Genomic DNA, 15,753 nt, shown 5'->3' with positions numbered 1-15,753 from the left:
AAGTTCTCCAATGTCTCACCATGATGTAACTCATATGTGCGTCACCCTGCTTCTTCTCATGTGTGCATACTTGGCACCACTTCCAAATTCTCCAATGTCTCACCATGATGTAACTCATATGTGCTTCACCCTGCTTCTTCTCATATGTGCACACTTGGCACCACTTCCCAATTCTCCAATGTCTCACCATGATGTAACTCATATGTGCTTCACCCTGCTTCTTCTCATGTGTACACACCTGACACCACTTCCAAGTTCTCCAATGTCTCACCATGATGTAACTCATATATGCTTCACCCTGCTTCTACTCATGTGTGCACACTTGGCACCACTTCCCAATTCTCCAATGTCTCACCATGATGTAACTCATATGTGCTTCACCCTGCTTCTTCTCATGTGTGCATACTTGGCACCACTTCCAAGTTCTCCAATGTCTCACCATGATGTAACTCATATGTGCTTCACCCTGCTTCTTCTCATGTGTGCACACTTGGCACCACTTCCCAATTCTCCAATGTCTCACCATGATGTAACTCATATATGCTTCACCCTGCTTCTACTCATGTGTGCACACCTGACACCACTTCCAAGTTCTCCAATGTCTCACCATGATGTAACTCATATGTGCGTCACCCTGCTTCTTCTCATGTGTGCATACTTGGCACCACTTCCAAATTCTCCAATGTCTCACCATGATGTAACTCATATGTGCTTCACCCTGCTTCTTCTCATATGTGCACACTTGGCACCACTTCCCAATTCTCCAATGTCTCACCATGATGTAACTCATATGTGCTTCACCCTGCTTCTTCTCATGTGTACACACCTGACACCACTTCCAAGTTCTCCAATGTCTCACCATGATGTAACTCATATATGCTTCACCCTGCTTCTACTCATGTGTGCACACTTGGCACCACTTCCCAATTCTCCAATGTCTCACCATGATGTAACTCATATGTGCTTCACCCTGCTTCTTCTCATGTGTGCATACTTGGCACCACTTCCAAGTTCTCCAATGTCTCACCATGATGTAACTCATATGTGCTTCACCCTGCTTCTTCTCATGTGTGCACACTTGGCACCACTTCCCAATTCTTTAATGTCTCACCATGATGTAACTCATATGTGCTTCACCCTGCTTCTTCTCATGTGTACACATCTGACACCACTTCCAAGTTCTCCAATGTCTCACAATGATGTAACTCATATATGCTTCACCCTGCTTCTTCTCATGTGTGCACACCTGACACCACTTCCAAGTTCTCCAATGTCTCACCATGATGTAACTCATATGTGCTTCACCCTGCTTCTTCTCATGTGTGCACACTTGGCACCACTTCCCAATTCTCCAATGTCTCACCATGATGTAACTCATATATGCTTCACCCTGCTTCTACTCATGTGTGCACACCTGACACCACTTCCAAGTTCTCCAATGTCTCACCATGATGTAACTCATATGTGCATCACCCTGCTTCTTCTCATGTGTGCATACTTGGCACCACTTCCAAATTCTCCAATGTCTCACCATGATGTAACTCATATGTGCTTCACCCTGCTTCTTCTCATGTGTGCACACTTGGCACCACTTCCCAATTCTCCAATGTCTCACCATGATGTAACTCATATGTGCTTCACCCTGCTTCTTCTCATGTGTACACACCTGACACCACTTCCAAGTTCTCCAATGTCTCACCATGATGTAACTCATATATGCTTCACCCTGCTTCTACTCATGTGTGCACACTTGGCACCACTTCCCAATTCTCCAATGTCTCACCATGATGTAACTCATATGTGCTTCACCCTGCTTCTTCTCATGTGTGCATACTTGGCACCACTTCCAAATTCTCCAATGTCTCACGATGATGTAACTCATATGTGCTTCACCCTGCTTCTTCTCTTGTGTGCACACTTGGCACCACGTCCAAATTCTCCAATGTCTCACCATGATGTAACTCATATGTGCTACACCCTGCTTCTTCTCATGTGTGCACACTTGGCACCACTTCCAAGTTCTCCAATGTCTCACCATGATGTAACTCATATATGCTTCACCCTGCTTCTTCTCATGTGTGCACACTTGGCACCACTTCCAAGTTCTCCAATGTCTCACCATGATGTAACTCATATGTGCTACACCCTTCTTCTTCTCATTTGTGCACACTCTGCACCACTTCCAAGTTCTCCAATGTCTCACCATGATGTAACTCATATGTGCTTCACCCTGCTTCTTCTCATTTGTGCACACCTGGCACCACTTGCAAGAGGTCCACCACCTCACCATGCTGTAACTCATATGTGTTACACCCTGCTTCTTCTCATGTGTGCACACTTGGCACCACGTCCAAATTCTCCAATGTCTCACCATGATGTAACTCATATGTGTTACACACTGCTTCTTCTCATGTGTGCACCTCGGCACCACTTGCAAGGTGTCCACCACCTCACCATGCTGTAACTCATATGTGCTCCATGCTGCTTCCTCTCACGTGTACACGGGTAGCACCACCTCCATGGTCTCCACTGTCTGCTCGTGCTGTGACTCCTACATGAGTCATGCTGGTTCCTCTCATTTATGAACACCTGCCACCACTTCTGTGCCATACATGATGTCCTGAACATTCTGACACCACCTCCGTCAAAACACTCAAAGCTGCCTTCAGGTACTCTTTCGTCTACATATGAAGTGAACAAGACTACCATGCACCATGCTAGAAACTTGACATTTTAATAGGATTGCAATTCCTGGTATGTTGAGGATTTCACTGTTTGATAAACTGAAACTTGAATAACTGACAATTCTTAGTCAGCCGAAGAGGAGAACTGGCAATAACAGTTCAGGGTCTTTCTTTATGAGGTAAGGACCATCCACAAGGTGAGGAACTGAGCTTGTGACACGAGTATAGATCACGGCTCTTGAACCCTCTAAAGTGATGGGTTTTAAAAGCGTCCATTACAATGTCTATAACATATTGAATTCTACAGAAAGTGTATGGGTGCTTTTGGTACTATGCTAATGGAGTACACTGTCCACCTGTTGCTCTTCAGATTTCCACTCTATGAACTACTTTGCAATAATGTTACCATGCTATTCTGAACTGCCATTTTCTGAAACCTACCACAAAACATTTCTATTATAAATCATGTAATGAGAACGCAAATGAAAGTACAGAAAGTGATGCTTATTCTAAATCACTCCTAGCGCCCTCCAATGAAAAACGAGTCACTTTTTAGTCTAAATCATCCAATCCAATAATCAGCGGTATCTTATCTCTCGCACTCTGTCTCAACCTACCAGTTTTTCTCACTCTACTCCCATATGGTCCTCATGTTGTTTGATTTCTCTCTCTAAGTTTACTTCACTTTCTTCCTGATATGAAACTGACATCTTACTTCAAGGATGCCTCCATATTACTTGGCTTTTTTTTTGCAATCTCTACTTCCTAATCCCACTGAAGCACAAGGTCAGTTTCCAACAGACCTATAGCCAGTCCGAGTCAGACTGCTTCTTAAAATGTCATATCTTTAAATTGTTGATCTACACATCTATAACCCCCTCTCTGAGCTCTCCTGGCTTGACAAACTCATTGAACACTCCAACCATTCAAACATTTAAAAATACTTTGATGCTTCTCCCAAATCTCAATCACTATGACTTCAGGCTCTGGCGTTGCACTTTAAAAACAATAGTACACGTTTCTAACAAAAGAGTCAGAGTTCCCGATAATAATGATTTCTTCCTGACACTTGACTTTGTAAACTTTACAATGACGTTCAGCATCTGTCTCCAGAGTCTATTCCTGCAAGCTTATCAATACATTAGTTCCGAATTAAATTTCAGCATTTCTAAGGGGTATCTCCCATCTCATTTCGATAATTCTTCAAGCTCTAAAGATTCACCCAATGTTCACCCCTATCACCATGACTTTCAAGTGTTAACATGAAATTTCTAAGAGACTCCTGATCAATTCTGAAATAATTATTCATCAATATATATACACAATGCACGGATGTAGTAGAAGACCACTTTTGCTCTTAAAAACCAGGGGGCATATTATCAAGGGGGTTTATCTCCGCTTTTTTGGCTTTAAAAGCCAAGAAAGCGGAGATAAAATTATCTCCCTATTACCTAGCTGTCGCTAACACCAGTTAGCGACAGCTAGTAGGAGATAGCGACCATCTTGGGCCCCGCTTTGCATGTCAGTGATATTTATCACTAATGACATGCAAAGTGGGCGTGCCAAGATGTTAGCGACTGGAAACAGTCGCTAACATCGCTATCTCCTATTACCAACTTTTGGAGATATTCGAGCTAAGCGCGAATATCTCCAAAAGCTAACACCTGCCCTGAGCAGTTCTTAGCCATGTTATCCAATGGGAGGTGGATAACATGGCTAAGAGCATTAGCTCGGTAATGCATGAATATCGCTGACTTTTCAGCGATATTCGTGCATTGCGGCCGTTTTTTATCGCATTTGCGATAAACCTTGGTAATACCAAGGTTTATTTGCGATAAAAATCGCCGCAGGTCAGCGATAATTTTTTGTCTCTAACCAAGCAATAGCGATAATTATCGCTATTGCTTGGTAATATGCCCCCAGATACCCCTACAATCACCTGTTGACCTTGTCTTCACCTTTGACCCTGTACCCTGCTCTTTTGCCTTTCTACTAGGATTGTGCTATGTAAATATCACATGAACACATATCCCTCTAGGTGACTGTCAGCTGTAAATGACATGCCCAACTCAGCAACTGCCCAAATGATAGCCAGAACTAGATGTTTGCAAGTGCCACACCCATTCTATTCAACTGAAACCAAATCCATCCTCAGCACTCTTTCTCTTCCTTCATATTTGTGCAATTTTAACTCCATGTTTTTTTCTCAGGATATCGAGTTCTTTTCTGATGACCAGCAACAAATTCATAGGTAACATCAACGACTCATTCCTCTCCCTCTGAAATCATGAATTTTTCAACTAAAAGTCCTTTTCAATATTCAACTTTTTATCCCCATCATTGGCTTCTTCTCTGTAATCCAAACCTTCAATACTTCTTGCCTACACTACAGAAATGTCATGCTGGCTGCATGCCTCGTTGCTGCTTAAAGAAACCTGATATATCTCACAAAAAGGGTGCAGTTTTCAGTGGCTATCAATTAAGGTGCAGAGTGCTCCAACATGCCCATATTAGTCTTAAAACAATCCAACAAAAGACAATTGTTCTCCTAGCTCTTCATCTTTGGTGGTCTCAAGACCTGAAATGACCTACTAAAATTTACAATTTCCTACAGCAAAATAGTGAAACACTGATCATAAGCATTGCCACTAGCTGTGGAACTAATGTTCTGGAAGTCTCACACTTTTGACTAATGTAGAACCCCTGATCTCCTCGAATTTGGCTGCTAATTAACTTCCCATATTTTCAAGCAATCCATCTTTCAATCCTAAGTGAAAGAGACTATTTGATAGAACCCCTCCTTATCTATCTGTAGTCTGAAAACCTGTTGTACAGTCCAGCCGCGGTCGTTAGTAGGAGTACCTCCCTGGCGGTGATGTGGGGAGGGGGAGGGTGGGGGGTAGTAAACCATGGATTTCCGAGGTTTACAGGTAAGTAAACATATAAATAAATAAAACAAATTTCATTGGGCACACTGCATCGCATTTGGGGATGCAGTTCATGCAACGAAATTCGTTTTATTCGTTGATATGTTTACTTACCTGTAAACCTCCGTAATCCATAGTTTACTACCCCCCACCCTGCCCCTCCCCCTCTCTGCCCCAGCCCCCTCCCCACATCACCACACGGCAGGTACTCCCACTACCGACCGCGGCTGGTACAGTCTCCTCTAAACTGTTCCTCTGTTTTCTGGGTTGTGTATGCCCATAAGTCGCCCACCTCTCCTCTCTCAACTGCAGTACATGCTCCTACACATGGCTGATCGTTCCTCAAAAGGCGCTCAGATAGTCTAGGGTCTATCAGCGCTATATAGAACAGGAAAATAAAATACTCAAAGATATGACCAACACAAGACATATTCTGTTGTCCTGTTCATGATGGAGAACGACCTTCACAACGAGGTTGTTACACCGGGGTATGTTTACATTGCGGGCATTACAACGCAAGTCGTTACAGTGACTTGCGCTGGATGGCGCCCTAAGCTAAGGAATAGTATGATTTACTATTCCAACACCTTTCCTACTGTTACGTAGGCTGGAGTTGGAATAGTAAATCATACTATTCCTAAATCCTGTGCCCTCCAGTGCAAGTTGTTGTAACAACTTGCGTTGTAAGGAACGCAATGTAAAATACTGCGTTGTGAATGTATGCGTATTAACGTCATATATTCATTCACGATGCATACATACTTTTGAGGTTGTACAATTTTACTGTGTTACTTTCTGAAATAGTGTTCAGCATATTCAGTGAGTTGTGCTGCTGGATTGCAAGGACATGATTCCAACATTACCATTAATTTGCATCGTAATTGATTCTTTTGTGGACTGAGACATCTTGTCATAGCTCTAAGCGGAAGAGCTATCCACATTAAAAGTGGTTTCCGTTAGCAGAATGGTGAACTGCATCAGACTCTGTCACTGACACTCTTGCTTATCCTACAATACCTGATTCTGCAAACCTCAAAAGTGCTTCAGCCTAAAAGGTACATTCACTGGTTTTGGTGGTTAGCATCCTTTACTATTTCTCTTTACATTTGTTGTTTCGGTTGGGGAAGAGTATCGAACACTGGAACGTAGCCATCTGAATAGCGTTACCTTTTTCCTACAGCCGTGGCATGAAGCACATTTCCCCATTACTCCCATGGCCCCTCACTTCGTCCTACCTCCATCACTACTGATAACATAAATGGAGGGACTTCCTATGAGGGAGAAGGATGGGAGAAAGATGAATGCTTGGCTCTGCCAAGCCTAGTAAAATGTATTGAATATTGCAGTTAGCATGATAATGAGTGAGATTTATATAGTGCAACGAATACCCCAAGGTACATTGAGGGGCTGGGGAATTAAGCTGCAGAGTCCTACATATGAGCGTTGAACTAGCCACATGTGTAGGTTTTTATAGCAAGTTTGAGGCCATCAGATATTGCGTACAGATAGAGGAAGACAATTCCACGCCATGGCTGCCAATGACAAAAAAGACTGGCCTCCAGCATGGCCACGTCTGAACCGAGGGATAGACAGTACCTGAGAGGATTAAAATTGTAAATTGCACCATGATGTATGTCAACTACCTCAGTGAAGAGCCTTGGACATCTTGTTTTCTCAAAGGATTCTGGGCTTTGGGGAGAAGTTAGCCATGTCGAGGAGAAGAGTTGGGTCTCATTTCTGGACCCTTTTAAGACCTCTTTGGTTTACCAAGTCGTGCAGAATATGTGTTTCTTTTGGAAGCTCCTGAACCCCATTGAATGCCAGGAGATTACAAATGCGAGTCATTCTCGATGATCCAAGATTTAACTCTGAGTGAATCTGGTTTGGAATTTGTGAAGGTGTGAGTACAGGAAACATTGAAGCATGATTCAACTCAGAGTCTCCCCAACAGTAACTGGTCTGAAACACCAGCCGCCACTCACCTGGCACTTTGAAAAATCACAGTCATGGTTGGGTTCTGGGCATTTTTCAACAGAGTTACTGGAATGCAATACACTTCCAATTCATGTTGAGTCACCATGTTCCGTCATCCACTAAACTTTTATTAGACATTTTGAAATACAAAGAACAGAGGTTTTCTCAGCTCTCACCCTGCAGACTTCATGTAATAATTAGGCTGTGGGCATGAAGCACACTGGTTTCAGTGTTAATGTAGTACATCTGGGAAACTGGTAAGAGGAATGGTGCCTGTTCCACAACATGAAAAGGGGTCTGGCATTGGTTGGTTTACAACTAGTCATCTAAAAAAGTCAATCATTTGACACTGTCTCAAGATAGATGGTCGATCTGCCAGCATCAAAAGGTGACAATTACCCTTGCATATGGTGGCTAAATCCACACACAAATAACTAACATGTTTCACTTTTGCTGACAAAATATGTGTGCCAATGAGAAAATGTTGAGAGCTCAATTTAGAGGTCATGAAATGTTTTGCTAATGTATAAGATGGTGCTGTGTACGGCACAGTCAGCTGTGATGGGAACTTTTAGAAAATGTATAATGATGCGACTGAACGAGAGGAACGACTACATCTATGAGTACTTACTCACAATAATGTAGTACAATGTACTACATTAGACAAATATGCCAGGAACAGCAAGCACATGGAGTTCTCTGGTAGTTAATTTGCAGTGCTTTAAATGGACATGTAGAAGTGCAGGTACTCACTAAGGAGAGTACCTGTTTGCCCCTGAGAAGTGCTGGTGCTCTCTCATTAAATGTACTGGAGCAATGCCGAGAAGTGCAGGCACCCTCCCTCTCAACGTAAAGAAGTGCAGGCACTCAGTACCAGACATCTACTAGCTATTTAAAGCACTGTTTGCATGTGTCTGTTCAGTGAATCCACCAGATAGGATGTGATGAAAACCCGATTAAGTTAAATTATTAGAATAGCATCTGGAAACGCTTGAACCCTGGGATGCACAAACTAATCACCCTCCACTCTATCAACACATACTAATCACCCTCCACTCTGCCGACACATCTGCGGTCTCATTGTATAAAATCCTACCCCGCCTGGCAGGGGTGCCCCAGCGGGAAAGGGCGGGGGAATCACTCAAACAGCCACCCTCTACTCTAGTGCTGCCCCGCCTGCTGTGATGGTATAGGGTGACGGGAGAGCTGGTGAAGGGGAGGGGGAGGGGGTCACACACTAATCGTCCTCCACTCAAATCACCAGATCTGTGGCTTCAGTTCAAAAAATGCAGTTCGGCCTGTCTAGGGTGGTATAGGCCGATAGGGGGACCACACAGACTAATTCCTGGCTTCCACAGCAGTGATCCACAGAGCAAGGCATCACGGGGCGTGGCACCGCCCTCATTTGCATATAATTTGCCTCCAAGAATTACTGGTGGAAACGATGTATTTGCAAAAAAAATTGCTGCCGGTAAACTACGTGCTGCAAATACCGCCCACTCCATCCCGGCCGTTATCACTCGAGTTGTCCTTTATGTAATTTAAAGGCCAGTACCATTATACACATACGAAGGGTCCTTAAGTCTCTATTTTACTTAGGGGGATGGCCATGACGAATAAATAAATAAATCCACATTTGTAAAGCGCACAATCACCCGTAAGGGTCTCTAGGCGCTGGGGGGCCGACGGGAAGATTAAGCAAGCTATTGCCCAGAGTCACATGGTGCTGGGCTAACCTGCCGCCGGAGCCGGGGATCCCCAGATTCCAGCGTCAGTCGCCCTGGCCGCTGCGCCACACCTCTTCCCACCACCCAACCTAAATATTAGGGCAAATTCAAAAAGAGAAAACCTGCTCCGTTTGAAGCTCAGTAAACAATATATATCCCCTGGGACTATCGCCATATAGTGCAGCCCTCCCGGAGCCTTTACCTGGGCCCAGAGGGGGTTTAGCCCAGGAATCAAGGCTCCGGGGGCATGCATGCACACTGATTCTGCTGAAGCCTGGATTACTGGGGACACTTTCACAAATCACTCTCCATGAGTGAGTTGCTCAGTGACTGAGTGAGTACATACATGGGAACTATTGCACAGAAAGAACGTGGTGTTGAGTGGAATGTAGACGGCCTTCGAGCTATTTCTCCCCTGCACATTAGAGATTGCGTTTCACTTCGTTTTGTTCAGCTTTATCAAAGGGGTCCTGTGATACACATCACTTCCGCCCGTAGGTTCATGCTATGGTGAAATGTGTCTTGCAGACTAAAACACATTTTCCAATCACCTGTAGCTCTTTTACTGGAGCCACTATATGGCGTTATCTCAGCGGGGCAATTTATACAGTCTTGGGCCTTCATTCAACAACCAAGCATCCTGGGAGTTCAGCCGGGTTCGCACTCTGTCTCGAGTGGCCTGTATGAGAGCGCTAGGCTCTTTGTACATTACCATGACAACCTGGGGTATTTACCATCCTCCTGTTAACCTGTTTGCTTCCCAGACGATGCGCGGCCCTGGACCCTTTATACTTCGCTGTTAAAAGTGGTGTTTCTTCCCGGGCGTTTGGTTAAGTGTCTAAAACAATCTCTTCTTGGCGCCTCCTGTGCACGCGGCGCGCGGACGGGATGCTGTGACAGCCGTGTTGTGCCGGGTGGCGCTGTGCCATCGGTTGACATGTTCCAGAGTCTTGGCCGCAGCTTGGCCTTTTCCATGACTGCATGATCTCAAAACTGCAGCGGGCTGCCAGAGGGCGTCGACATCGTACCGTGTTTGACAGAGTCCCGCAGGATTTGGCTGACTTGCTTCCTTGCTAAGCCTTCTATGTCTTCTCCTCTGGCACTGAAACTTAGCAACGGCGGTGATGCAGGTCCGGCAGAGCGCAGAGATGCCTGACAGACCTTGTCATTGAGATGCGGCCAAGAAACGTACCGTACATCGATACTTGTCGGTCTGCATTATCAGCAGGGTGTGGCTCTCAGGATAGGCACTTCTACGTCGTTGTTTTTTTTATCAGTGATGGTGTGGCACTGCCGTCCCTTCACGAGCCAGTCTGTTTTATCGGAGAGCGCGACACACTCGCAGGCACCGCCGCCTCCTGAACACTGGGCTGCTTTATCAAGCCATCAAGGCACGGACGCAGTCTCACCATGGAGGGTGTCATACCCTCAGGCACTGCTGCAGTCTCTGCATCGGTGAGGGTGTCACCGCCCCCCCCCCCTCCCCAGGCCCTGCTGCATTGCTGCACTCTCAGCATGAAGGGTGTCACTTCCTCAAGCACTGCTGCACTCTCGGCATCGGTGAGGGTGTCACACGTTCAGGCATTACATGTTTTTGGGGACCCTGTTAGGAACAAATTCTATTTTTATTTCCGATGTTTTACTAATTCAAGCCCTAGGTTGCCTAACAATATAAGTTTTTCGGTATTTGTAAGTAGCCATCTCATCAGTCTCAAGCCGACCAACATCTTAGACTGACTAGCCCCAAAATGGTTAAATGAAGACGTTTGTGTTTTTCAAAAGGAATTGTGCCTCGAGACTGACCTGCGGACAAATGCATTATTCTTGTTTTTTTACATGCACATCAATTCTGGGGGCACAGCTCTCAGAAAGGATTGTACGCACAGAGTAACATGAGGGGAACACACAGTACGTTATACTTTTTCAATGTTTCACCCACTACTGAGTTTGTTAGTCTCTTATAAATCGAAAGTAATTGATCATTTATAATATTCTTGATTCTTGATAACTACGTTGATTGGTATGTAAGAATGAAATACAGGAGTAGGGCTGCCATTTTCTTAGCTGCATTTTACACATTTTACATGCAGGAGAAGTTAAAGGTACTATCTGCTAAACAAAAAAAACATAACAACTGAAGATCACCGATGCTTTAACTAGCGTTGCAATGTCTACTAAACTGACTTGTGACACAATGGTTTTTGTGGAATACTCAAAATGTGCATAGCCGGCCACGCCCAAAATGGCGCATCCGCCTCAGGGAATGCAAAGGCTGTCATCTTGGGTGAGCCAGGTTTTTCCACAGTTTAAGAACAATTGACATCCCCGCTCCAGACTGCGGGTTCTTATGGGTGTATAAATAAATAAATCATCTTACCCAATTGTTGCCTGACATCAAATTTTAGAACATACGAGCATTGGAAACGACTGACTACAGCTCAGCATGTTAATAATACCACCACGACAGCTATACGCTTATTTTGTCCATTTATGATTTTTTATCTATATCTAGAGGTGTTGGGATAATTATGTTGGGATACTTTACTGGATCAAACTTAGTTGCGCATCCTGAAGCAAGTGTCTCTGGATTGAGGGGGCCTGTCAAGGAGTTTGCACCCAGCAGGCGGCGAGCCGCGCTTTTTTCCAACACCGGAGGCTGCAGGCACAGGGAAGCACTTCGAGCTAGGTGCGCACTGCCATCCTGGATGCTGTTAACACCACCCTCTTCATCCTGTCATTATGTACTCAATGCACACGGTTACTCCTATGCTAAAAATTCATACCAAAAGTTATGCTTTAAACATTGATATGGTGGAGTACTTGAAAGGAGCGAGTCTTCCATATGACCGGCCACCCTCCCAATCTACTTTTGTGAGTTTGCGGGGCCAGGGGATTTTTTTTCGCTTCCCCGGGATGTGCAACATAAAGCTCCTCGAAGGAGCAGCCCGATGGAGCAGCTCTCGAAGCAGCGGGCGCTTCAGGTGACCTGTCCTCCACCAGCTGATTCTATCGGCGCAGGCAGTGAGTGGCGGGTGTCGGTGTGGGCGTTAACCTTGTTTTGTGAGGGCGTCTGGTGCTGGAAAGAGCTGAGATGCATATGACGCACCACGCCCCTCTAAGGCTGCAGCAGCGCCAAGACATAAACAGTCACAGCGGACAGCATTCACCCAAATATTTGCTTTTAGGAAATAAAAAGCTCCACACTTCATTTGAAGTTATGTGAGTAATGATTAAGCATGCTTAGGTGACTCACGACCAGCATTCGGGCTCGGTCGGAGTCCGGAGTTATATGTGCGCAAATTGTTCGATATACGAACGGGGACGGAGCAAAGAATCACACCCGAGAAGCGAGTGGGAGAAGCGCATTGAAGCGCAACATGACCCATTAGCAGCCCCGACAGGAGAGCGCGCAGTGACCTCTCCCCAGCCTGCAGCAGACTGACAAGTCCCTCTCGAGAGTCCCCGCGAACCTGTGAAAGCGCGCGCATGCTCCTTAGCAACAGGTGAAACATACACAAGCAGCGCACATGCATGTAACAGCAAAGCCTGGTCGCCAGAGCCTGCTCGCTGGCAGGTTGTGGTAAACACATGAACGCGCCTTGTTACTGTGAAAGAACAATGCAAAGACAAGGTTAGTACAAAGAACAATGCGCTAGACCTACTCACCGTCCTGCTGAGCCAAAATAACTGTAGGATGGAAAACTGCCAGGCTTATCAGGGCCACGAGTTGCACGAAGCTCATCATGTCTAAATATTAGACATGAGACTCTAAGTGCAAACAAAAAGGGAAAATTAAAGAGGGGGTTTCAAATTAGCACCATCAATTGGTCCCTGCCCTTTCAGCACTGGGCCCTCCGGAGAACACAGCCACCGAGACTTCTCTGCTCTGCCCTTAAATAGGGAGCACGCTGGCTCCCCTCGGCTCCCAGCCCCTTTTTGAAACATGAGAGGGGCACCCATCCCCTCCATGGAGCGAGGGATGATTAATATTTCTTTTGGCCCTATGGAAGGAAGAGTCAGGCAGCAGCGCACGAACTCGAGCACATCTGGAGCAGGCTGTGCATGCCTCCGGTTGGGCCGGGGTGCACTGCTCGAGCGTGTGGGTGTCCCTGTGCACTCAAACTATGTCATGCAGATGTTCCAGCCGGCTTAAAGACAGTGGCTCGGGGTTCACTATTCAGGAGCGATGCACCGGTATCCCCCACATTTCAGAGGCAAAGGTTGGGACATGTGTTCCCAGAATCTTCAGACTGGGCTGCTTTTTCAAAGTGACCGTGACTGGGTTCGACCTGTATGACAAGTCGTTCTCGTCTTTTCCTAACTCACGGCCCAACCACTCCCGTTTAAAGGAGCTGCACACCGAAGCATTATGTTTTCTTTTTTCTTCTTTTTTTTGTCAGGATGCTTTGTGCATGGATACTTTACAGTGCATGTGCGTATATGGATCATAGTGTCAAGGAAAGGTTTCATTCGGCTGGCACTGGAGGTTTGTGTGTACTAGAAATCACCATGTAAGTGCAGCGAATCCCACTCTGCAATTTTACTTGCAAAATCTCAGATCTGTTCAGGGAGACATTTACTAAAGTGCAAACCGATGCCAATTGTGCTTGAAGTGGAGAAGTCCGAGAACAGCACACGTGGCGAACCAGCACTGGACTGAGACTATCAAACAGACAGCCTAAAGCCACGAAACAGCCATGTCATGACTAACTGGTCCAGATTCTGGCTTAAAGATGAGACGTCTCCCAAGACATGAGGCACAGCTCTGTTGGCAAGAGAATGCAAGGGGGAAGGGAGTGCAAGATAAACCTCATGTACACTCAAACCACAAAATGATAAAGGAAGTTATGCAGGAGAGACACACCATCCCTACCCATCCCTATACCACAAATCCCATGGCGGTTACCTGCACAGGAATTTTAGATTTTAGTCTCACTAATAGTTTTCTCAAGGGTGCACATGAACAAGTTGTAGGCGATGGAAGCCTAAAAAACCCAGGAGTTAAACAATGTAACAAAATCCACAGAGAGTGGAATGTGCAAGGTTAGCTAAACACCTTTATAAGTGCTATGGGTAAGACCCCCACAGCACAATTGGAAGGAAGATTCCACAGCATCAAACTGGTGACCTCCCTAAAGAATCCTTGTTAAGCAGTTGATAATGTGGGTTGAATGTAACACAAATGATTAAGAGATAGGCAATTGTGAGCCCCAGCTGTGTCCGTCCACATCTTTGTTCCCCCACCCCATCTTGAGGGTGGTATAGAATGGTCTACCTTGTGGCAGAACCATTGCTTCTTCATCTTTATGAACACTATCAGACTGGTGGTGCCACAGAAAAAGGCACCGGACCAGTCGCCAAATTCGAGCAAGGAGCGGAGGCCAACCACCATGTTCAATGTTTCATGTTGATGGAGTGGAAAGCTGGTAAAAATCTTTCTCCTTATACTTGCATCGTGTATATCATGTTTCAATCTATTCCCTCTCTGGGCCCATACCATAACACTAAACTGCCATTGGTCCTCCAATGGATCTTTTATGTGCGCTAACAGGGACAAGGAAAATTACAGAACGTGAGGCAAATCCTTATGAGGACCTGGAATAAGAAAATACCAAATTCACAACTGCTAACAAATGTATAACCGTTTATTTCAGATCTTACTAATGATAAGATTTGCAACAAAAGGTATGCTTATTCATGTAAAAAAATTATATAAGTCTCAATTTGAATGGTCAAGAACATGTTCAAGACAGTAAAAGCCCAGAAAGGATCACTTGAGGCGGTATTGAGATCTATATTTGAGGGGGAAGCAAACCCCTGGCAGAAGTACTGTCTGGAAGCTTTTGCGATGCTGGGCCTATCCACAGCGGCCTGGTTCCAGGAAGAACTAAATTACCCTGTAATAAAGAGGGCGCTAAACAATCACATCACTCAGATATCAAGGAATGAAGACATAGAAAAATTGAAGGCCATTAGAGGGTTGACTAGCCTAACTAAAGCATATGAGTCGCACAAATCTCAGCCATACATGAACAGCGCCCTAGGAAAGAAGTGCTTGAAAGAAATCCAATGTGCACGCCTAGTCCCCCTGCCAAGAAAAGAACTGAATCCGGGCTGGAAATCACTCAGCAACATAGTAAGATGCAGGCTGTGCAATTACAGAGCAGAAACATTGGTACACCTACTATGTTGCTGCCCCACACTATTGCAACACTGATGTAGATTGTTAAAACCAATGTTCTTAAGGCATGGGATCAGAAACTGGGCAGGCGCAGTGGCCCTGCTGCAGTCCAGCACGAAGCCCTCGGACCTGGCCAAATTTGGCAAATTCATAAATATCACCCGAAGGGCCCTAAATGAAAATATCACAGAGGAAGTTCGTCTGGTTGCAATTGGCGTGTCACCTGGAGTAACAGGAGTAGACAAGCGGTGAAGAGTCCC

The 15,753-nt window shown here is 45.3% G+C and overlaps 1 protein-coding gene across 1 annotated transcript in view; it reads right to left on the bottom strand.

The window, feature by feature from the left end:
* The window catches only part of COL3A1 (collagen type III alpha 1 chain), a 127,314-nt gene extending 114,092 nt beyond the window's left edge, over positions 1-13,222 (bottom strand). The window contains exon 1 of the mRNA XM_078680358.1: positions 12,979-13,222. Coding sequence (XP_078536484.1) covers positions 12,979-13,057 — 79 coding nt within the window. The 5' untranslated portion in view covers positions 13,058-13,222. The remainder of the gene's footprint in view (positions 1-12,978) is intronic.
* Positions 13,223-15,753: the final 2,531 nt, after the last annotated feature.

Source organism: Lissotriton helveticus, chromosome 3_1 (genome assembly GCF_964261635.1).
Source record: "Lissotriton helveticus chromosome 3_1, aLisHel1.1, whole genome shotgun sequence".
NCBI classification, from domain to species: domain Eukaryota; kingdom Metazoa; phylum Chordata; class Amphibia; order Caudata; family Salamandridae; genus Lissotriton; species Lissotriton helveticus.
Note: the sequence above shows the minus strand (reverse complement) of the source record. Positions and strands in the feature narration are given on the sequence as shown.